This window comes from Neopsephotus bourkii, unplaced genomic scaffold (genome assembly GCF_033783945.1).
Source record: "Neopsephotus bourkii isolate Nb327-2 ecotype Australia unplaced genomic scaffold, CSIRO-AGI_Nbou_v1 NB_1749, whole genome shotgun sequence".
NCBI lineage: Eukaryota > Metazoa > Chordata > Aves > Psittaciformes > Psittacidae > Neopsephotus > Neopsephotus bourkii.
This window is the reverse complement of record NW_026902223.1, coordinates 248,581-271,151: the sequence shown is the minus strand read 5'-3', so window position 1 is coordinate 271,151 and position 22,571 is coordinate 248,581. Positions and strand designations below refer to the sequence as shown.

General features: G+C 55.2%; 3 protein-coding genes across 4 annotated transcripts; all 3 read right to left on the bottom strand.

Moving 5' to 3' along the window:
- Positions 1-1,043: 1,043 nt before the first annotated feature.
- Positions 1,044-4,478, bottom strand: PYCR1 (pyrroline-5-carboxylate reductase 1). Its single transcript, XM_061376873.1, has 7 exons — positions 4,373-4,478; positions 4,226-4,296; positions 3,954-4,133; positions 3,305-3,526; positions 2,749-2,841; positions 2,198-2,361; positions 1,044-2,096 (listed from the first exon to the last, which is right to left on the bottom strand). The coding sequence occupies exons 1-7, from the start codon at positions 4,437-4,439 to the stop codon at positions 1,937-1,939; spliced, it is 957 nt and encodes a 318-aa protein (XP_061232857.1). The 5' UTR covers positions 4,440-4,478; the 3' UTR covers positions 1,044-1,936.
- Positions 4,479-6,952: 2,474 nt separating this feature from the next.
- On the bottom strand, positions 6,953-9,580 carry MYADML2 (myeloid associated differentiation marker like 2). 2 transcript variants are annotated; one of them, XM_061376937.1, is made up of 2 exons: positions 8,500-9,580; positions 8,181-8,384 (listed from the first exon to the last, which is right to left on the bottom strand). In XM_061376937.1, the coding sequence occupies exons 1-2, from the start codon at positions 9,131-9,133 to the stop codon at positions 8,293-8,295; spliced, it is 726 nt and encodes a 241-aa protein (XP_061232921.1). In that variant the 5' UTR covers positions 9,134-9,580; the 3' UTR covers positions 8,181-8,292. The 2 variants fall into 2 exon arrangements, with proteins under 2 accessions (XP_061232920.1, XP_061232921.1); XM_061376936.1 differs by having other exon boundaries at positions 6,953-9,578.
- A 3,342-nt stretch (positions 9,581-12,922) lies between these two features.
- Positions 12,923-20,588, bottom strand: NOTUM (notum, palmitoleoyl-protein carboxylesterase). The gene is made up of 11 exons (XM_061377415.1): positions 20,266-20,588; positions 19,975-20,027; positions 19,770-19,865; positions 18,748-18,808; positions 17,863-17,921; positions 16,358-16,460; positions 15,476-15,667; positions 15,081-15,181; positions 14,834-14,981; positions 14,176-14,223; positions 12,923-14,084 (listed from the first exon to the last, which is right to left on the bottom strand). The coding sequence occupies exons 1-11, from the start codon at positions 20,571-20,573 to the stop codon at positions 13,778-13,780; spliced, it is 1,476 nt and encodes a 491-aa protein (XP_061233399.1). The 5' UTR covers positions 20,574-20,588; the 3' UTR covers positions 12,923-13,777.
- Between the last annotated feature and the right edge of the window lie 1,983 nt (positions 20,589-22,571).

Sequence of the window (22,571 nt, the reverse complement as noted above, 5' to 3'; positions counted from 1 at the left end):
CACCCCCGCCAAGGCCCCGGTGGACCTCCCGGCCCTTCTGGTGCAGCCTCCGGCCTTCTGCGTCGAAACCGGCTCCTCGCCTGCACCCCCAGCATCCTGGAGCTGCTGAACCTGCCGGAGCAGCAGGCAGGCCCTAGGAGGCACTGACCAAGCAGCGTGCTTTGCAGCAGCCCCCGGCTCCGAGCCAAGCCCGGGCTGCGCAGCGCTAACACCGGGGCTGGCTCCTGCTCCCCGGGGTCCGGACCCGCTGCTCAGGGTGGTCCCAGCTCTGCTCCCGTAACGGTGGGTCCATAACGCAGGAATACTGCTGCCAGCTGAACTAACTGCTGTGCTAGAACAAAGCAGTGGTGACTACTGCAGCAGTGAAGGACAAGCGGAACATCAGCAATGAAACTGGGAGTTAAGGCCACATCAATAGGCCCTGCCCTGGGCATTCAGAGCGGCATCGCTGTTCCCTGCTGTGCTCAGGGGTTGTGAGCTCGAGCCCTGAGGGCTCCTTCCTAGACCCTGACAGGCTGGTGTCCCCTGCTGCTGACCAGCTCACTGTGGCTCTGCAGCATCTAGGAAGTTCATCTATAGCTCTGCCTCGCTGGGGGTACACAAGGGCAGCCCAGAAGCCTCTCTGCAGAGGGGTGGCCATCCCACCTTTTATTCTGCATCACACTTTATCAGCCAAATGGAAACTTTCCGCACTGTTCCTCATTTTCAGCTTCTGAGATGGGAATCGAGGAACATGCAGCACTCACAGCACTCACTCTTGTGTGCAGTGGCACCTCTAGAAAGCCTCAGCGGTTGGGATACTCAGCCTGTCCTCCTTCCCTCCTCTTGAATCCCTGAAAACTGTGAGCACAGGGCCCCAGAGCAGCTGTTGGGCTGTTACTCGGCAAGCACTGGTGACAAGCAATGGGCTGATGTGCTCCCCTGCCCGCCCCTGGACAAACCATCTGCAGTCAGGTTGGCAGCACACCTTGGGCAAGCTCCCTCAGGCAGCAAGGACCCAGTGGGCACTGCCAGAGGCGAGAGATACACCCAGTTCAAACAGCTGGGGTTAGCCAGAGCTCTGCTGGAGCAGCAGTTTATTATTAGAGGGAAGAGGAGCAACCATCTGTCATGCCTACAGGGTCAAACTCTTGCTACCAGCTGAGAGCCTAGCACTAAAACTGCTTTAGCATTACCAGCACCTTTGGCAGCCTCTGCATCGATACCAAAATGCTTTTCCTGCATCACCTGCATGAAGTTTCAGCGACCAAGCGAAAAGGGAGCCCTCACTACCCCTTCCCCTGCCCAACCGCCCAATGCTAGTAGCAAAGTAGGGTCAGTGAGAACAGCTCACAGTTCCCCACACCAGGAGGACAGAGAGCAGTGCCAGACAGAAACAGAGTGTCCAGAGGTTCACACCATCTGTCTCAAAGTGAAGGCAGATGGAAGATGGGCAGAGGCACTTTGGTTCCTTCTGAGAGGCACTTTAGGGCCCAGCCTCCAACATAGTGCACAGCACTGCATCTGCATGGCAGCATCTGCTCTAGCTAGTAAAGACAGTAAGAAGACACAGGCTCAGACAGCAGATGTAAGATAGGGCCTTGGAAACCGCAAGACATTCTGAAACCTCTTTAAAAATCCAATTAGGAGCCACCTCTGCATGGGACACCTCGAACACTGCCTGAGTCCGACAAGTACCCAAGGCTTCTGAACAAACGATGCCCTTGATGAAGCTCTGAAGATGGCATCACCCCTGCCCAACAAAGATCAGCAATGCCAGGGACGGTTTGCACCAACCCCACTACAAGTTAAAGAACCTCTTCTACAGCACTGCACCGTCCCACAGCTGCCAAGAGCCAGGCATGGCGGACACCAGCATTCAGAGCGAGTGTTCTTAGACATAAAGAAAGGGCACAGAGGAGACTGATATTCAGCACAGCCAACTACAGCAGCCTATTCAGTTCTTCTTGCTGCCAGGGTGCTTATTGTTGAACAGACTGACTTTGCTGGCAGATGCCAGTGACACAGAAGGAGACTCCAGCTTAACCTTATCCAGCAAAGTCTTCTTTATGGCTGCTGGGGAGATCTTCTCTTGGTCTGCCAAATGCTGCAGCTCCCTGCAATGGGGTGGTGGGAGAGTTAAGACATAGCAAGAGATGGGGAGCATGCAGGGCAAGGCTCTCTGTAGGAGGCCCTGTAGGACCTCCCTGGTGCTGACCTTGTTCGTATGCAGGAAGCCTCCACAGCATTGATCAGGAGTGAGCGGAAGCCACCACTCTCCAGAAAGTGCAGGGCGTGGATGGTGGCTCCCCCGGGGGAGCAGACGTTGTCCTTCAGCTGCCCAGGATGCTGCTCAGACTCCAACAGCATCTTGGCAGCACCCTGTGGTGAGGAAGAGAAAACGGCTGCCAGAGCTGACCGAGAAACCCACCATCAAATACTCCTGCTCTCCACTGTGGAGAGCAGCACCCAGCACTCACAGGGGCAAACGGAGCTCCCCTGAGAGCCATTAGCAGGCTGCCAAAACACTTTTCAGACCTGAAAAGCCTGCAGACGAGTCAGAGTTCCCCAAGCCCCAGCTCCCACAATACCACACGCCAGCAGAGGGCTGCAGACCCTTCCTATGTCCCCTCACTGGGAACCTGTGTGCAGGCAAACCAAATATGCGGTTTACAGTAGATTCGGTAAGAGGACTGAAACCACTTCAGACCCGTGATGTGCACAATGCTCTGCACAGACTCAAACGTGTTCTGGAGAGGGAATACTGACCAGCAAAGCCTGCGCTCCAAGCCGAACAGCCAGCCTGCGGGGAAGACCCATTTTCACTCCCCCATCCGCCAGAGCATCCAGGGCAGTGAACGCCTGAGACCAGACAGAGGAAGAAGGTGAGCGAACGTCTCTACTTCAAGAGCGCCTCAGGGAGGAGAGAATCCAGGGCTCCAGGATCACACTGTGACTGCTCTTGCTTACAGACTTCACTGTCTTCACTGCCTGGCTGCCACACCAGACCTCCCTCCCACTGCTTCCCACTCTGGAGTGGGGGGAATGGGAGACATTCAGCTCCTGTGTCATACTAACTGCAGGTCCATGTTTTGCAACAGGGACACTGCACACTGGCTGTGGACTTCAGACTTATCCAACTGGTAACAGGCTTCTGTTGTTGACCTGGGCTGGTTATAAACTGGACACCTGGATTACATGTTTCATCACAAACATGAGCGATGAGGAAAACAAGAATGACAAACTGAAGCTGCATGGACCTTCCCCACATGCAAAGCCCACTGCTATCCCCAGGCCTGCCCCAAGTTGAGGAAGGAGCACATACATAGGCAGGGCCACTGCCACTGAGCCCTGTTACAGCATCAATCAGGTCCTCTTCCACCTCGGTGCAGAAGCCTACGCTGGCCATCAGCTGTTCCAAGAGCTTCCCATCCTCCACATCCGCGTGAGTGCCAGTAGCATAGACTGTAGCGCCTTCCCGGACAATGACAGGGGTGTTGGTCATGCACCTGATCACTTTTGGTGTGGGGCAGAAGGTAGAGAGTTTCTTAGGAGAGAAAATCATTAGAGATAGAAGGAAAGAAAGAAGGAAAGAAAAGAAAGGAGAAAAATGAGGTTCAGTCCATATCTGGCACAACAAAGAAGCTATCTAGGGAGGGACTCTCCCCTGGCAAGAACACCACAAGCAAAGAGAAAATAGACACTCCTGTATCCCAAATCCCCTGCTTTAAGCCACAGCCATGACCCACCTCTGCTAGGGGAAAGACCTGATATACCTCGTGTGACAGAGGAGCTGGCACAAAGCTCCTACAGCCTCTTCTGGTGGGGACCCAAAGCAATCACCTGGCTGCAGCACCGGTTTAGCCCTGGGAAGCACTAGCACACACTCCTGGGGGCCGGAGGTCAGTTCCTGAGCACCGGGTGTCTGCTGTGGCTCCTGTCGGGGTACCCCGGGCCTCCCCATGCCCACTCACCTTCTCGATGGAGCTGATGGTGACACCGGCCGCGCAGGAGACCACGATGTGATGGGCCTCGATATCGGGGCCCACTTCCTCCAGGATGAAGGGGATGATAGGGGGCTTCACGGCCAGGAAGAGGACATCGCTGTTCTTCACCGTGTCCTTGTTGCTCACCGTGAAGTTCACGCCCATTTTCTGCAGCGGTTCGGGAGAAACGGGGCCGCTGTCACCGGGGGCCGCTCCCGGGGAGGCTCTCACAGCGCCCGCCGCCGCCGGGCCCCACTCACCCGCAGCCCGCTCACGGTGGGCAGGTCCGTGTCCGGGGAGCTCGCCGTGATCTTGTGCGCGGCCAGGACCCCTGCGAACGGTACCGCGTCAGCCCCAGCGCCGCGCGCGCGCCCGCCCCTCCCCGCGCCACCCCCGCCCGCGCGCACCTGCCGCCGTGAAGCCCCTGGCCAGGGCGAGCGCGAGCTGCCCCGCACCGATGAAACCGACGCTCATGGCAGCGCTGCGGGAGCCGAGCCCCGCCGCCGCACACGTGGCCGCAGACCGGGAGGCTGATGGGCGGGGCCTGGACGAGAAGCGAATCGGCGGGCGGCGGGGCGGGGCTGCGCCACCCCTCCGCCACTCACGAGCGAGGGGCGGGACCTCCGAAGTCGCCCTCGCCAGCAATTGGTGCAACCGGCGCGGGGTGTTGCATCATTCAACGCCTACGGGGGCCGCGCGGGGCCGCGAGCCGAGCAGCGCCGTCAGGGGGCGCTGTCGTCCCGCAGCAGCCGCCGCCGACCGGGGGCGCCCGCGCTTCTGGAAGCTTCGGGCGCCGCCGCCGGCCCTCGGGCCGCCGCCGTGAGGGCCGTGCCGGGAGGGTCCCAGCAGGGCGGTGCCGCGGGCTGCGAGCGGCGGGGGCCGCCTCCCTCCGCCTCCGGCGTGGCGCCAGCGCGGGCCTCGGGCGGGGCGGGCTCGGCCCCTCCCTAGCCACCGCCCCGGACATTCCTGGGATGCTCCGGCCCCGCGCGGCCTGTGCCGGTCCTCACTGCGTGAGGCAGGTGCACGGGCGGCTCTCGGTGTCCCGCCTGCGCGGCCGTCCCTTGGGGGTGCCCCTCGACTCCCCGGTAAAGGGGCCCTGGAGCGCTGCTGCAGTTCCTGCTCGGCAACATCGGTCCCGCTGCCCGCGGATGTTCCGAGGGAGGCGGCTTCCCGGTGACCGCACTCACGCACCGCGGCGGTGCTGCGCCCGCTGTCAGTGCCCGGCTAAGGGGTCTCGGGCACAGCCCTGCCAGAGCCGGGCACCCGCAGCGCTGTTTGCCCCGGCTGTGGCCTGACGGTGCTGCTTCGGTTGGGGCTCTGCTCTACTTTAGCTTTGTTGCTCCTTTATTGACAGAACAAAATCTCAGCGCAGCTCCCGTGGATGAGCGTCCCTGGGCGCAGTGTTCTGGGGACACCGAATCCTAGTCCCCATGAAAACAAGGGGAAAAAACCCCAAACCTCCAACCCACAACCCAGGAAACAGTCAGGTTTAAGTTACACAATCTCTATTTCAGGTTGGGATGCTCTAGGACTCATCTAGATCGGGTGCATAATCCCAAATGAGTGCACGTACACCTGATGTTAGTTTACAAACCAGGCGAGGGGATGGGTGTCTGTGGAGCCCCTTGTGTGGCCGCTTACCTGCTCAGGAGTCGTTAAAGGGGAAGAGAAGCTCTGGAAATAAAGGGTTTTTAAATGAACTGAATCGTGACAAGGTTGCTTGTGAAAATCACATTAAGCAGATAGCGGCTGTCTCTGTCCTGGGTTGGGTAATCTCATAGTTTCCAATGGTTAGTGAGTGTTTTAACCACTGGAGCATGAGGTTTTGATTTTTTTTGTAGGTTTTTTTCTCCTAAGAGAGTGGATTGCTGTCCACACAATTATTTTTTTTTTTGCCACTTTGACCATGCTAACATTTTTTGCTCAGCCTTTGGCTGGCAGATGAGAAAGCTAAATCTGAACACACTGTTCTTGGCAATGACTTGTCTTTCCACTCCTCCAGTCAGTGGTATCATGATTTCCAAGCTAAATTCTATTTCCTCCGTATTGTGAAGACACTGAATTTTACCCCCATCATTCCCCACTTCCCTGTTTCTCTTGGACCTGTAAGTCCTCGGCACTGTGGAATTTGCATCAACCTGTGTCAGTAGTAGACTCTGCCATATTCCTGCTGCTCGTTCCTACTTGGCGCAGAATCTTCACAGCAAAAAGCAAGGGAATCCACAGCTGGAAAAGATGTTGCCGGCTGAGGAGCTCCACTCAGGCTCTGCTGCCCAAGGACTGGCAGTGCCGCAGGAGCCGCGATCACCTGCCTGCTTCCAAGCACTCTGTAGTAATAACAAATAAGTAGTTTAAACCGACTACATCATAACTGCTCCAGGGTCCTGGTGGGGCAGCGGCTCTTTGTGCACTGCCTCCTCCTGTACAGATGGATTCATTTTCCCAAGCTATCATTTCCTAATTGTACAACCCCCCATTTGCTGTTGCGTATCCGTAATACACAGTCTTGGGTCTTGCCCTAGAACAAGCTGGCTAGCCTCTTGTTGGACTATGATGTTCCAGACTTCCTGCCCTTAATGGGGATCACAGAAGAGAAAAACTCCCTTGGAAGGGTGTTCAGTGCGTTCCCTTCATTCTGGATACTGATTCTTGACCCTTTTCAGGGGATCATAATTCCCACTGCTCCAGGCTGGTTCTTACTGGGGGCAGAATTACCAGGACAACCTGTCCAAGCAAATGTTTCCTTTGCTTGTCAAGCCCCATGCAGAGCACTGGTGCGAGGGAAGCTGCCTTCCTTCCTCCTGAGTGACTGCTACAGACAGCAGAGGCAGAGCCCTTGCCTGTCTTGTGTGGGTACTCCTGGGGCTGCGTTCAGGCTCCATACAGCAAAACAAACTGAGCTGTGGTTTCTGCAGGGAGCAGAAGGGGCACCACTAGTGGAAGAAAAGCTGTGTGAGAGCAGGACGACGCACACGGATCTCAGGAGGTGTGGTACCCATCTGCCATCCACCTTTATTTTAGCTTGGTTAAGAACTAAGCCTTGCTCTGACATGCAGCTACATGAGACTTGAACCAGGCCTGCACAGGAACTGGGACCACTCTGGTTCTCTCCCGGTCAGAAATGAAGCTCAAGGCCTGTGCTGTGCAGCGTGGGGCTTAGAGCCATGTCCTGTCAGGGGTGGGTTGGAGAAACGTGTCTCATTGGTAACACGAGGAGCTGAGGAGCCCCAGCACTCCATCAGCCCAGGAGCAACCCCGCTTGCTCCTGCTGTATCCAGGTTCTCTCCCTTCCCAGCCAGCCCCCCCCCGGTTTGCTCTTCCTGCAGCACTGTGAGATCCATTCATCTCTCCCCACCCACCTCCAGATTTCGACTTTAAGCTTCCACAGAAGAAATCGTGATTGTGCCATGGGGACAGAGGGACAGTGGCGGCTGAGCAGAGGGAGCGTGCACCAAGGTACCCCCGGTGCCACCCTTGGGCGGGGATGCGATGTACCCATGGACACTGCAGCCTGGCTCTGCTCTGTGCCAGTTCTTGGCAGTAGAGCCCAAATTTCACAAGCATTCATCTCTCTAATGACTCAGTGTTTGCTAAATAGGAATATCCCGTGTTCCCAATCCCCCCAAGGTGCATGCTTGAAGATATTCTTTTTCTGTGCTGACCAGCAGAGGAGAGCGGAGGAAAGGAAAGGACTGGCAATCTTCAAAACACTATTACAGCTACGATGTTCTCAGAAACATCCTGACTGGAATTTCCCAAACTTGCAATCATTTCATGTCTCACCACACAGCCCAGACTAACCCAAACTCTGAGGGATTGTTTTTCATCTCCAGAACTGGTGTTCCCTGATGCAACTTTTAACTTTCCCACTTCCTGGACAGTCACTTGATTACGGTTAAGTGCTGGTAACAGTTTCAAAATCCTTGGTGCCTTTCCTAATATTTGGCTCTGGGATGCAGCAGGCTGCAGACCCACTGCTGCTGCAGGAAGCAGCTCTGCTGCCTGGAGACAAAAGGCCGTTCCACATACTTTGGGCTGCGCCATTCCTTGCTGTGGCACCAGGCGCTGGGCAGACGCTGGGTGATGGGGAGATGGGCTTTTCCCAGCCCACCCGTGACAGGTCATTCATTTGCTGGCCAGGTCAGTCCTGACCCTGAAGTTCAGTCGGTGGCTCCTGTGCCTGGGCCTGACCAGCGCTTCCTCCCGCACCCCACCTCCTGCTCACCCCCGGCTGCCGCTGCTCCCGGCACCAGCGCCGCGCTTCAGAGGTGCGGGACAAAGCGGATGCGCTGGGAGTACGCCAGGTCCACGACGTAGAGCAGCAGGTTCACGTAGGTGAAGATGGCGATGACCAGCTGGCTGTCCCACGGGCACCGGCCCTTGGCGCAGGAGCCGGGGCGCTGCGCGGAGCCGTACTTGCTGTCGAAGCAGAACACGGGCCAGATGACGGCTGCGCTCACGTACAGCAGCACGGCCCCCAGGGTGTAGATGACCACAGAGCGCTCGAAGGGGAACCACAGCAAGGTGGTCTTACCTGTAACGCTGAAGGCCACGACCACCACTGTCACCACAAAGCAGAAGCTGTAGACAGCCACACACCACTGCGTCGCCACGTACTTGCCATACTGGCTGTCGTTCACCAGTGCCCCAAAGATGATGCAGGCCACAAAGGCCTGCACAATTTTCAGCAGCCCAGAGACCGTGGCCATGTAGCTGGTGACTTGCCCCGGTTTCGCCCGGGTTAAGAACACCTCGGCAGCGTACACAAGGAACAGGAGGCCTGCAAAGACGCTGGCGGCGATGCGGAAGTCTCTCACCTCACAGCTGATGGGGTAACAGTCAAGCTGGACGAAGTAGAGCGGGTAGATCACCGCAGCCGTGGCGGACATGAGCGTGGCGAGCATGGCGAAAGCGGCAGTGAAGTTTCCCCAGGAGATGCTGAGGCAGCTGTGGAGGTGCGTGAACTCACAGGTGATGATGAAGACAGTGACGGCAAAACAGAAGGTCCAGACAAACATGCAGAAAGTGCCATACGCGGCGCTGAAGCCGCCCTGGTGGGCTACCAGGCTGAATGTGGTGCATCCAAACATCATCTGCAGTAAGCGAGCTATTCCCACAGGGGATGTCACTGCAGCAGTGTTCAGATACGGCCCTCCTGTGCTCTCCATCGTGTTTCCAGCCCAGCAGACGGTGCTCTCAAAGCCCTCCCTAAACCTCTCTTTAGGCTTCCGCTCTTTTGTCCTGAGTCACACCAGGTACTGGATCAGTGCAGCGGCAGCTCCAGTCCCCGCCTTGTCTCCACCGGCGCTGTGGGTGCTGTGCTGACGCTGGGCAGTGTTTCTGCTGCGTTTCTGGCAGCCTCAGCACAGACTTGCTGGCTGAAGGGAGGTTTCTGGCCGACTCTGCCGCCAGCTGGGATCTCGGGGTGCCGCGAGCAGCTCTGAAACCTCCCTTGTTCTGTTCTTTCACTGTCTCCTTCCCCTCACGATGGCCGAGAGAATCACTTTCTCCTTGGGGGCTGACATTGATTCCATTTTAGCTCTGCAGCTGTAGCTCTGCTGTGCTGCTTGCAGGGACCCGTGAGTATAAATAGGGGCTATATTAATAGTTCTAGAATGAGTCCTGCCCCCCTCGGCCGCTGCGAGCGGGTGTTAGTTAACACTGGAGCTGCGAGTGCCATCAGGGGCTGGTAATTATCCTGCTGCGATTCCTCCGGCAAGCTGGGGTCACCGGAACGCCGATGTTCCGCAGCTGCTCCGCACCGTGGGGGTCCCTGCGGAAGGGGAATGTGATCCTGCAGACGCAGGAGCTCAGCGCTGCAGCCCCTGAGCAGGGGCTCGAGCCCGGCGGCACCACAAGCCCTGGGAAAGGATTTCAGCCAGAAGCTACAATAAAAGCTGACTCACTTTGGTCCATTTGATCTGGAGCAGTGATAGATTTACCTGCTGTGAATGGCGCTGCTGTGCTCTGAGCATGAGCAAGGGCATGGTGCTGAGGAGGGTCTGAGCACCAATCCTCATGGGCTCCTCAAGCACTTCCCTGTCTGTTTTACTTACATGGGAACCAGTTCTTCTTGTACCTCTGAGTGCCAGAGCTAAAGACAATTCTAAACAACCAACAAAACAACCAAACAAAAAACCCAAGCCAAAGCAATAGCCTTGCTTTGATGTCATGAGCTCAGGTTTGGAGCGCAGGTTTCAATGCACAGTGTCAAACTCTCCCTCCTCATGCATCAAAGTGTTCCCAGGCAGCTGATTTTGGTACGCATTTCCCCAGGCTTGGTCTTTTACCCAAAAGCCTCCTAATTCTAACTGAAAGCGCCAACGAAAATTCCTGATGCAGTCTCTGAATGGGGAAAATGAAAACCACAACACAGTACAAAAATCCTCACTTGCCTGGTGGCAGCATCGCTGACTCCACACCTGCAGCCTGGCTCCCCCTCTGCTGGTCCCTGGGTGGAAGCGGGATCATCCCCAGAGCTCTGCACTGGTGGGGAGATCAGGATAGCCAGGTCAGGCCCAGAGCCTTAAACCCGTTCTGAATGATTCGAGATGCTCATCAGCTGTGCTGCTTCCAGCTCTAACCTCCTAGCTGGGAATTTTAATTGACCCTTGTGCTTGGTAACGGTAATAATGGCTTAATGTCTTCCATACTTGTATGTTAATGTGATGATGTGACATCGCCACACGCACTGCTAGATACTGTAAGGAAGAGCTGACAAAAGAGGGTCTGCTCTGATCCGTGCCCTTCGCTGCAGCTCTGGGGCAGCCGGGGTTTGCCTGCGGGAAGGGCACTGCTCCCTCTTCCCCCAGGACCCTTCAGGGAGCTGTGCTGGGACTCAGAGCTGGAAGCTCTCAGCTCCCCGGGGAGGGTGCCTGCTCTCAGCACCACCCCACGGGACCGTGGCTGCCCCAGCGCCGGTCTCTGCTCGGGCACACCGGGCTCGGGAGGTGATGCAGCGCATCCAGTGTCCAGCTGCTTGTTCCCCCCCTCCTCCCTGGCTCTTGCTCGGCTTTGCCTGCACAGGACTCTGGCCTCGGGTTTACAAACAGAGCAGGAAACCTGAGCCTGGCAGGAATTGCTTTGAACCGGCAGTCGTCACGGGCCTGACTCCTGCTGCAGGTGCACACGGTTGGTCCCACACAGCAGCGGCGTTGACAGAGAGAGCAGCCAGGACAGGGGGGTTGGACAGGAGCTATTTAAGCTGGAATCGCTGCTTTGCAGCATGGCCTGTGATCCAGCTGTGGCTTAAGAGACAATCGGAGACAGACACAGGTTCCAGGATTGCTCGTGGTGAAAAGCAGTGGCTGCGGCACTCCAGCAGCTCACACGCTGGAGAGGCCAGGGATAACTTCACAGAATGACCTGTGTGAGCACAGCACAGATTTTGTGAACGCGAAGGTAAAACGTGCTCCCTCAGCCTGGTCACCACCCTGTAACCTCAGCGTCTCTTTAATGAAAACCCCTCCCATCTTCCTTAAAAGACCTCTGGTGCTAAACGTAGAAAACCTGCATTCACCTGGGGAGGAAGCTGCACAATTAACATCACAACAACCAGGAAATGCAGCGAGGGAGCCCAGGAGCTCTGGGTGAATGGGCTCTCACCCTCAGGTCTTGTCCTTCCTGACTCTCTGTGATGTTAATCCTTCATTCTAGCAGCAGTTGTTACCATCTGTGCTGTGGAATGTCTGTACCACAGAGGAGCTGCGCTTGCAAGGAAAAATTATCCTCCAAAACGTGTTTGCCTTTTAGAAATGAACCCTTGAGTTAATGTGTTGGACATACAGGTGACGGGCTCTGCAGCAAGTATTCCCAGCTGCAGCACCAGTGTTGATACTTTACTGTTCCCTAGCAGGAGTACATCACTGGACACAGCCCACGGCAGGCTCTGTATCTGGGGGGCATCATCTTGTGTAGTCGTCCCGCAAACAACCGGTGCTCACAGCGGCTTCTCTTGGTGCTACCAACCGACAAACCGGTGCCAGCTGAAATCCTGAGCACTTGGCTCTGTGTGGCTCCAGCGCTCAGAGGAATCCCACTTCCCACGTGTCTGTCCTGGCAGCTTCCTGGGTTGCAGTTCAGCTGGGAGCACCATTTATTTTCTCTTTAGCTGCTTTTACCTGATGTGTCGTAACCCCCCTTGCCCAGGAGGACGGCCAATCGCCCACGCGGCGCTGCCCAAGGCTTTGCTGGAGTCCAAGAGAGGTACCTGAATGGCTGCGGTTTTGTTCCTTTTGGGGTTCACTTGCCTGAGCCAAGGGACCTCACAAACAGCACCGCCCCTGTGTCTAGGTTCAGGACACCCTTTCAGCCCTGCAACCTGGCAGGACCCATCTCAGCAGTGCGTGATGTGCCTTGTAAAGCTGGGCCTCAGCTCCCTGCGGCCACACACGGGTGCAGCCGACACCACATTGGTGCCAGGAGCTTCTGCAGAAGGGATGTAACGGATGCTGCTTGTGCAGGTTCATCTGTACCAGCTGCAGCATGCTGCAGGACGGAGCTTTCCTGCTTTCTTGCTTCTGCCGGTGTGCTTTTCCCCTAAGGAATGGTCTCTCCACTTTCCAGCTCCAACACACATTCCTGAGCCCTCCCTTGTTCTCCTCCCATTACCATCAAAGGGGATTCTCTGTGCTCTGAGGTGGGTGTGTTCACAAATGACTAAAATAATAGAAATATGTTGGTGCTTGCCTTGCGTTCTCTGCCTTTTATGTTCCAAATGCTCCCCATTTTAAGACAGGCCAGACGGGCTCATCAGACATGGCTCTCAGTAGAACAGAGGCCTTTGCTGCAAAACCAAATGTCCCTGCATCTTCAAAAGCAATGCCCTGGAATACCTGCCAAATCAGAGCCAAGCTGAAAGTGCTGTGCAAGTATGCAAACATCAGATGCTGGGTGAAAATCTCTGTACTTAGACCCCATATTACAACCTCTTCATAGGAGAAACAATGACAGCATACTGCAAGGGGAACACAGAAGTCTAATTAATACAGAAGACCAACACCACCCTCAGCCCTCTCCCACGTACAAGTGATCATAAGAATAACCCATCCAAACGAGCAGCATATACAACTTTACAAAGACGTATGTACGGTTCTCTGGTCAGCCCTTATAAATAGCGTTTTACATATTAAAATAAATATGTCCACATTGCCCAAGTAGCAAGAGGTTTCTTCGTTATTTAAAAAAAATATGTTACAAAACAATATCATTTATATTTCTTGCTTAGTTTAAAAAAAGTAATAAAAAAGTCATTTTATAAAATAATATGAAAGTAAATTGAGTACAAGAGTGTCCATCCCTAGCACGTGTCCTGGGCTTGTATGTGATGATGCATGGCGAGATGCTGACCTCCAGGCAGTCAGGTTATCGTTCCTTCACTCCTAGTTGGACACAAGAAATCCAGTGCTTGCTTTGTTCACCACTTGTATCCAGTCTATGATGTAAAACTCATGGCAAGGGAAGAAGTCCTAGACCTGGGGAAGATTCTCATTGCTGCTATTTATGGCTTTGCTACTCCCTGTATCAGATTGCCTTGTGTAACACAGGAAAAGGATGTGAATGGCTGAAACTGAGCCCTGGAGTTTGGAGGTAACACGTTCTGGTCAAATGGTGTAAGCAAGAAATTGCCTGTTGTTTTTTGCTGGACACATCCTACGTGTGCACGAGTGTGGGAGCACTGGTGTGTACAAGTCTGAGCATGCATGGGTGTGAGCGTGCGGCTGCCTGCATGAGCATAAGGAAAATTAGGAAGTGTGGGAGAAGGGCTCAGAGTCTCCTCCTGATCTAATCTCTACCCCTCTGCAGAGCCCTTCCTAGTTACCACTGCTGAGCATCCCCAGGAGTTTACTGGGCTCCAGGCCCTGCTGCTGTGCCATCTTCTGAACATCAAAACCCATGTGCATGAGGAACTGGATCACGTTCATCTCCTGCCCTGTGAACTGGTCCCTGATGGTGGGACATGAGGGGTTGCAGTGAGGCCATGGACAGCTGTCGATCAGATGAACTGGGCAGCCTTTCAGAGGGGCCTTCCCGTTTTTGTTGCTCTCGTGTAGGCTCCGATCCCAGCAGTGCAGGGCACGGGGGAGCGACGTCCCCTTCACCTGGATGTCCGTCCAGTGACTGAAACGACAAAGGGCAGAGCCCACATCAGGCTGTGGGAACCAGCACATCCCCCCCGCTGCCCACTCATGGGATCTGCAAAAGCACTCACTTGCGTGTAATGATCTCATGAGACAAACAGGCAGGAGCAAAGCTGGCACTGAGGGAAGAAAGGAAACATGGATTAGGTCTTGGAAGGACAAACTCACTCCTACTAAACAGAACCTTCCGGACTCAGGAGAATGTGGATTTTTTGCTGCCCCTGGCAAGAGTTTTAGGAGCAGCCATGACTGTCTGATATAAACCCTGTCTGGACTGGAAAGTGTTCAGAAGAAAAGGGGCTGCTTCCTGCCTAACAGTGTCCATGTGCAACAGGACTCCTGAGTACCTGCTCTCATGTGAAGCAAGTAAGGCACATTAACAGCTCCTCCTCTGTTGTCTCATCAACTCTTTGGAATGTTTTATGATTTTCAAAACATCCCTGCGAGGTAAATGGCTGCGTGGTGGCAAGGACTCTGACCCTGCCTTGGAGGCAGGAAAGAAAAAGCGTGTTCCTAGTGGTAACAAAGGGCAGCTGGTAGTTGTGAAGCTCGAAGTTACTTTGCACTCACCCAGAAATAAAAAAGGCAAGATCATTGCTATAGACGAACTAACAGTCACCAAATTCCCAACACTCAACTCTGCAGAGATCTGAGAAATGCTGCTAGAACGCTGGATAAAAATGGCTCTTAGAAAGAAATGTGCCAGGTTTTCCTCAATGGAATACTTACGTCACATCCTTCAAGGTGTTTCTCAGCTCCCTACCCAGATTCTGGATGTAGAGCCACTGCCCCTCCTGAACAGGCTGGCCAGTGAGGTGAACATTGTCTACAGTAAGCTGGGCCTCATCAAAGAGCCACTGGACAACGAAGACTGGACCTGGGAAGACAAAAGATTTGGAAGAGGGATTGCTCTAAGTTAGTTGCAGATACAGAGGAAACCCTGGAACCCATTTGATATCTCTCCTCTCATACGTACATCGAAGAGTGGGGTAAATCTTATATCCAAAAAAGCAATTCCATTCCTCTCCCTCTTTAAACTGCAGCTTGCAGCGTTCAGGAACAATCCCATTCCAGTACCTAAAAGACAAAGCAGTAACAGAATGAAAGCCAGAGTGCAATCTTAACAATGGCCTTTCCATTCTATCTTGGCTATATTGTCCCATCAATCACATTTTAGAGCATCCACAATTGCACACAATCTTTTGCATGTCTAGATTTGAAGTGATTGTCTTCTCCAATAAAATCATTGAAAAAATACCAATGTAGATGATAAATACTCTTTAAGTATCAAACTGGAGGAAGATAGAGGAGGAGGACATCTTCTCCACACCCTAATCTCTTACAAAAGCCCTTTAGAGCATCTGATTGTACCTTATGCCTCTTCTGATGGCTTCTGTTGGAGCACATGTGATAGTATCAATGCAGTCAGTTCTGCGATACTGTTTGTTATCCAGGAACCATCCGGAGTCTGCCAAGCCTCGAACCTGAATTCCTGGATAACCCATCTCCTCCAGCTGCTCTGCCACTCTATCCACATTCAGGAGCACTCCTGTCCCTCCAGCACTGCAACAGCAACGTTAACACTGCAGTCATGAAGAGCACACAGCTACAGCCTAGAACACACACCCTCTCACAGCAGTGACACCCTATGGACAACTTCATCTATCTACACAGCAATGCACCACAAACTTGGTAGTCACCAAGTTATTCCTTTGCTTTTCAAACCACTCAGAAATAAAGCCAGTGCTGAATAACAATTGTGATACCTCAGAAACCAAATCTGTTCTTATTCATTCTTCTGGGAGATTTATGTGCTTTGTATCAGTCAGGTTTGGCTGCTCAAGAACTGAAACAATCTGAAGTGAGACAAATTCACCCTTTGCAAATTTCTATATTCCACCCATGTAGCGTATGCCGAGCAGCCCATAGCTCTGTACAGCACAGCACGATTCAGAGCATCCAGTCAGGCAAGTCTGATGGTTCCATTCACATGTCCGGAGTCCATTCCCCAGCAGCACACACCTCATGGTGTGGGCCAACAGGAGCCAGCACACTCGATGCAGGGAAGAACGAAACATTCCCTCCCTCCTGCAAATCTTTCACCTTGATATATATATATATACATATCCCTGGTTTTACCATATAAAGAAGAACACTGAGAAGAGATACAGGGTTTGCTGCTGGGACCTGCCCCCTAACAGCCTTCTGCTGTGGAAATCTCCTGTCTTCACCAAAGGAAATGTAGGTACCTACCTGCTCCCTGCTAGCAGCAACACTTTGGCAGTGCCAAGGCCTTTTCCCACCAGCTCCTTTATAACCTCCTGAATGATCAGTGCTCCCATGAAGGCATATTCATCTGGAAGAGATAGCTCAGTGTCAACAGAACTGTCTCTTGCCCAGGTTAAGACCTTTGATTCCTCCCCGCGAATGCTTAAGAACCTTATGAAGAGATTATCAACCTAAAACCAGGCCCATTTTCTCCACCCATCTCAGGTACATCTAAGGAAGGATACCCCCCCTTGCTTCTCTGCAAGAAAGTGAAGAGCCTACAGGGCAGCACAAGCACACCCTCCAACAGTAGCACATAGGAATCAGTACATGTAGAGAACAAGAAGGGAGGTGCTGGGTGCCTTCCTCTGTACACAAGGATCACAGACACCCTTCTACCACCTGGGATCTCAGTTCCAATGTCCTGCCTCCCTTTCTCCCCAGCTCATAAAGCCACTCCAGTCCAGCAGCATTTCACAAGTGTTACACCTACGTGGGCTGCACCTCCAAGAGGCAACCCTGTCTGCTGGAGAGCAGCTGCTTCACAGGGACACCGAAGAGAATCAGTGGAGCAAAAAGCTCCCTTATGGTGATGAAATGTGTATCCGTGGTATTCAGGAGCAGTCAGCTTCCCAGGGCAAGCATTGGCGACCACAGACATGGAGTGACAGTGTCTGATTTAAGGCCGGAACTCACAGACCAGCTCAAAGAGAAGCGTTAACCTTCTGCCTTTTCAGTGCCACAGCACGACGCAGCTTGGGCCAAATCCTTTTGCTCACAGCATCAACAGCACTGTGTAACATTAATTTCACCCTGGCCAAAGAAAACTCTTCATGAGCAAACAAGAGGAGGACTAAGCCCCTGATGGGTTTATAGGCATCCCTGCACCCAGACACCAGTCCTGCTTCAGTTGGGAAACAGAGAAATACTTGAGGTAGCACAATCCACCTGCAGGAAGCCCAGCTTAATTCAGGACTCCTTTAAGCAGACTCCATCATCATCAGAATGACAGCTGATGGCACTGCATGTATTAAAATGAACTATTCCTGTTCCCCAAAGCAACCTGCACACAGCCTGACACAGGACAGCTCTTCCAAAGGCCAAATATCCTCCTGATACAAGTCTGAAACTAAATTTACTTCACTTGCCTCTCAAATCAGCAAAGCCAAAGTTGCATGCGCTGCATCATGGCTCCTCAGCTACACCATTAATTTTGCTGTGTGCTGGAACCTGGAGATTCATCTAAAAGGAATTCTATTCCTCTAATCCTCACAAACTGCATCGATGCAACATCTCTGAAAGCAGCTCTGAACTGTCAAAACAGCCCAAGCTAAAGAGATCAGGATGTTTTATCTGGAAGTGGCTTGATATCCTTTCCTGCCCTTCAGCAAGAAAAAGCCTGTTATTCATTCATGTAACTTAACAGAAGTCTGGCCATATCCTTTAATGTGTGATGTCTGGGGCAGCAACAGCCCATCAGTAACACTCACTTTTCTCAGACTTGGAAGAGGCTCCACTCCAAACATCACTTGAGCAGTAAGGGATGAATCTGCAAGAGAGCTGTGTGAGCACTGATGTCCCTTTGACATCCCGGGGGGGGGGAGGACAGGGCAGGGGACTGGCAGAGAATTAAGCCCTGGTGAGGGAAAAGGGGGAGTTTCTCTCCCCGTCAGACACCTTACCTTCTGGCACACCAAGTGACAGTCGGAACTGTCTTTCCTACTGAACACTGGTAGTTTTACTGAGTTAAATCAATAATACCTCTTACCAACCTAACTGAAGCACTGAGCTCAGTGGACAGAACAATGACCAAGACTTTGCTCTTAGCTGTCCCACTGATACGATGGATGGCCTGCCACTGGGAAACTCTCTGTGTCAGTTTCTCACACAAAAAATGAGAAGACCTCAGTGCAGTGTAAATGCTGACTGCAACCACTGGAGGGTTTTGCAGGAATTAATTTATCTTCCCTTTTTGTCTCCAGCTTGCAGAATGCCAGATAACAGCCCCCTCCTCTGCTCTTGCTCCCTAAAGAGATGCCTATTTAAACTAGTGTCTTTCTCATTTCTCCCTTCTTTAAGCCCTCAGCCCACCATTCACAGCAGTATTTGGCACTTCAGCTATTTGAGAAGGCTCTCTAAGCTAGCCCCACTTTTTCTTCATTAGATCACCCCACAACTCCAAGGAGCCCGGACTGAGGTCTCTCCAGCCTCTGCCAGCGCTGCTTGTTAGGGAGCTGGACTGAAACAAATGAGGAAACACACAATTTCCTCCCACAAGTGTTGGTCTTAATCTGTCTTTGTAGCATTCTTGCCAGCCTAGAAGGCAGGAGATGCTGTTTAATTATCCCCTGTTGCCCTCCATTGTCTCTCCTTACACCATGTTGGCGTTCCACCAGTGGGGATTCTCTTCCGGCTGTGACGACAGGATCCCGGTTCCTGCAGATGGGCACAAAGAGAAAAGAAAGGCACCGCTGACAGGCTGTGAATTCATGCAGCACCTCTGACCACACAGAAAGCAAACATCCAGGCCAAAACATCGCTAAGGGCAGCGGAAGGGATGTTTCTGAACCTGCCCTTAGGCAGATGTGACTTTCAGAATCTGATTCTCGCTGGGTATGAAGCTGGTCTAGAGGCCTCTTGTAGCACAAAAAAGAACCAGTGACACACACCTAAGATTTAGCCCTTTCCCCAAACCCAAATGATAGCAGGTGAATGCCAGTACATGCAAGTACAGATCTGTGTGATGGGGAAGGTTTTCGTGTTCATATACAGTGAGGATGAAGAGAGCAGTTCATCATTTCAGTGCTCAGCACTTCATTGCTGCCTCAGGAGCCTGCTGGTCCAGAGCAGGGGTATCTGGGTGCTAATTCCTCCCTACGTCTGATAATGGAAGATGTTAAAACGTTTGCTTTCACACAGAGTGCCTGCAGCTGGTTACGTGAACTTACACAGCTGTAAATGGGGAAAGGTGGAACCAGGCAGCTGCAGGTGAAACCCATATGGTAGACCCAGTTCCTTCCCACACTCACAAGCCTGGTCCTGCAGCAGGAAACATGCATGGGAGAAAGTGCCCGTGTCCTGACAAACCCACTGAGGCCCGAGCTCCTCCAATAGGAGAGAGACGAACACGAAGTCTCTTTAAACCCCAGAAAACCGAGCCCGGCTCTGAAGATGCTGTCGGGTCTGTGCGCACGTGCCCGTGTTTAACCTCACACCGTGCACCGAGCGCAGCCGCACCTGTGCGGCGCGAGAGCCTGTCCGAGCCATGGCACGGCGCAGCCACACGCGTGCCTGCACGGCTGCCGGGGCTGCCGGCAGATGCTGTACAATGCCGGCCCGCGCGCGGCTGCCCCGTTCGGTCCCGTTCCTCGGGCACTGCCTCCTCGGGCAGACTCACCCACGCGGGTCGCGGGCCACTCCCGGGAGCTCATGAGCCTCCGCATGGTGTCATAGCGGGTGTCGCAGTTCTCCCGGTTGAAGCAGTACCACCCTCCTGTCAGGGAGAGAGGGGTGAGCCGCCCGCCGGCCGCACCGGGACCGGAACTGCCGAGGCACAGCGGCCCCGCGCCAGGGCACGGAGGGCAGCGGTCGCCGTCGCTCACCTTCCAGGAACAGCAGCCACCGCCGGCTGCCCTTGGACTCCTTGAGGTAGTAGCTGCGGACAGACACGGAGGCGGCGGCGCCGTTACCAGAGGCCGGGGCGGAGCGCGCGCCCGCCGGGACCAGCGCCGCCGCCGCCGCCGCCTCCCGGGAGCGCTGCTGCACCTGTCGCAGCCGCGCCGCGCGCCGCCGCAAGGTGGCGCCACAGCCCTCGGGGCCGGGCGGGGAGCGGCGGGGCCGGGGCGCGCGGCGCGGGCAGCCGCGGCGGGCGGCGGCGGCGCGCGGGGACTCACCCGGCCGGGCTGCCGTCGTTGCAGGTGACCGAGGCGTTGTGCAGGAGGTGCAGGCGGAGATCGTGCGGCAGCGCCTGGGCTGAGCAGGGGTACAGCGACTGCGCCAGGCTCTTGACCTGCGCCATGAAGCTGTCCATGTTGCCCTCCACGGCCGTGAAGTCCAGCGGGAAGCTCTCAGCCGCCGCCGCCGCCTCGCCGCGCTCGCGGGCCGCCGGGCCCCTCCGCCGCCAGCCCTTCCTGCCCTCGCCGCCGGGCCCGGCGTTCAGCAGCCCTAGCAGCAGCAGGAGGTGCACGGCCGCCGTGCCCATCGCCGCCCGCCGCCACCCGCCGCTAGCCGCGGCGGCAGCAGCAGCCAGCCCCCGGCGGCGGGCAGCGCCGCCCGCGCTCCGCCGCGCCCCGCCGCGCCGCCCGCGGGGTCGGGGGTCGGCGGCGGGCGGCGAGCACAGCGCCGCAGGCGCGGGTTTAGCGGCGCGGCTGCCGGCGCAGGAGCCCGCCGCCCGCTCCCAGGCGGCGAGCATGACAGAGGGGCACGGAGTGCGCGGGGAGCGCGCCGGGGGCGCCGCCAGCCCGGGCGCCGCGTGGGGCAGCAGCCGGCCAGCCCCCGCCCTGCCCTGCCCTCCGCCCCCTCGGAGCGAGGCGGAGGGAGTGGGGGGTCTGAGCCGCTCCGCATCGGCACGGCGGCCCGCTCCGTCGGGGCGCACCCCGAGCCCCCCGCCTCCGGCGCCGCCATCGCCGCCCTTGCCGGCGCCGGGACCGCGGCCGCGGCCGGTGGCGCCCGCCAGCCTCGCCCGCAGGGCGGCGGAGGCGGGCGGCGGCCTCTCGGGGGCCGGGGAGGGGGGTCGGGCCGCGCGGGGGCGAGGACCCGCACGTGGCAGCCCCCGCGGCAGCACCCCCGGCCCGCACCGCCCCCCCCCCCCTTGATGCCCCCCTCTGGCGGCCCCGACGGCGGCTCCTCCCCGGCTCCGCGTGGGCGGAGGTGCCCCCCCCCCCCCCCCCGCAGTTCCCCTCCCCTGTCGGTGCGGGAGCCCTCGGTGCGGGGTTAGCTCCAGCCCGCAAGGCGCGGCGGGGAGCCGGAAGCCCGCAGGTGACGGGGAGGTCGGCGGGGCGCTACTGGCCGCGTTTGGGGGAGGCCAGGAGCGTTCCCCGTCGCGGGGGCAGCCTCGGCTGTAGCCCCTGACCAGGGACCGCGCCGCGGGGGCTCAGCCCCCCTCGGGGATTTCCCCCCAGGAGCTCTCCCTGTTTACTCCCCGGGATAGCACATTCCAGGTGGTTGCAAGAAGAACCCCGCAGAAAAAGGCACGTTAAGTGCCAGCTCCCAGGGTTTCATCTGTGAGAACCGGCATGTCAGGGAAGTTATGTCTGTGTCACAGGCCTCGGTGTTAAAAACCGAGGAAAACCAGAGAAAACGCTCCACCCTGAATAATTCCATCTTCGTTTAGATACCATGACGGGCAGCTCACCCCCTCAACAGCCCTCCAGAGAGGAGCAGGAACACGGCTGTCTGTGCTGGGAGATGCAATCTATCTGGGACTAGAAAAGGTGAAAATAGTATCAACTTAAAATAGTAAGTGGAGAGATTTTGCAGAGCAGGAGTTAAGGCTGACCGGCTGCTGCAAGTGTGCTTTTTACCTTTGGAGTTTATTAAGTGCATCCTTAGCTCTGTATTTCCTACATACAGAGCACAGGGGTTTGCGAGTTGCTTGCCATGTTACGTTTTTCTTAATTTTTCAGTTACTCTCACGTAATCTCGATCTCAGCTCTGTCCTCCAGCGGAGTTTTACCTCCAAATGTTTTCTTTTATTTAAGTGCTGATAGTACCAATAGTATCTTTAAGCCAGGAAAAGCCACTGAACTGAACACACTCCACACACACTACATCTCCTCAATACAGTTTTAGTCCCAGCACAAGTCTGTATCATTGTTACCTTTTTCTACACTGGCCTAAACATCCCTTCCTCACTGGCTGTCAGATACCAGCAATCCATCACTAGCACTAGTTATTGCCAGTTAGAGACCATGCGTGGCTGCCTGAGCAGAGGTGCAGCTGGAAACTGGTTAGTTTGCAAAAAGTCTGACCAGATGAACCACTAAGTCCCCAAGAGTCCTTCAGGATCATGGAACAGGCGGTATAAACAACTCCAGAACCTTGTTGCAGCAAGAAAACAGGAGGGACTGGGGGGTTCTGCAGTTACTGAACCTTGTAACACGTTGTACCAGCTGGGGTGTGAAGGGGTAACTGAGTGTGATTCACCACTGAAAAACTGTAGGGCAAAGTTAAAGTTGCAGATCTTTGGGCCTTTGTCCAA

Bases quoted from the DNA above. Each gene is read 5' to 3' on its own strand.
- PYCR1 (XM_061376873.1), bottom strand. From the start codon at position 4,439: ATGAGCGTCGGTTTCATCGGTGCGGGGCAGCTCGCGCTCGCCCTGGCC. The intron at 4,297-4,372 runs GTGCGCGCGGGC...TACCGTTCGCAG, and splicing joins CAGGGGCTTCACGGCGGCAG to GGGTCCTGGCCGCGCACAAG. The intron at 2,097-2,197 runs GTCAGCACCAGG...ACCCCATTGCAG, and splicing joins GCTTCCTGCATACGAACAAG to GGAGCTGCAGCATTTGGCAG.
- MYADML2 (XM_061376936.1), bottom strand. From the start codon at position 9,133: ATGGAGAGCACAGGAGGGCCGTATCTGAACACTGCTGCAGTGACATCC.
- NOTUM (XM_061377415.1), bottom strand. From the start codon at position 20,573: ATGGGCACGGCGGCCGTGCACCTCCTGCTGCTGCTAGGGCTGCTGAAC. The intron at 15,668-16,357 runs GTAGGTACCTAC...TTGCTGTTGCAG, and splicing joins TTGCTGCTAGCAGGGAGCAG to TGCTGGAGGGACAGGAGTGC. The intron at 14,982-15,080 runs GTACGTATGAGA...TTGTCTTCCCAG, and splicing joins GATTTACCCCACTCTTCGAT to GTCCAGTCTTCGTTGTCCAG.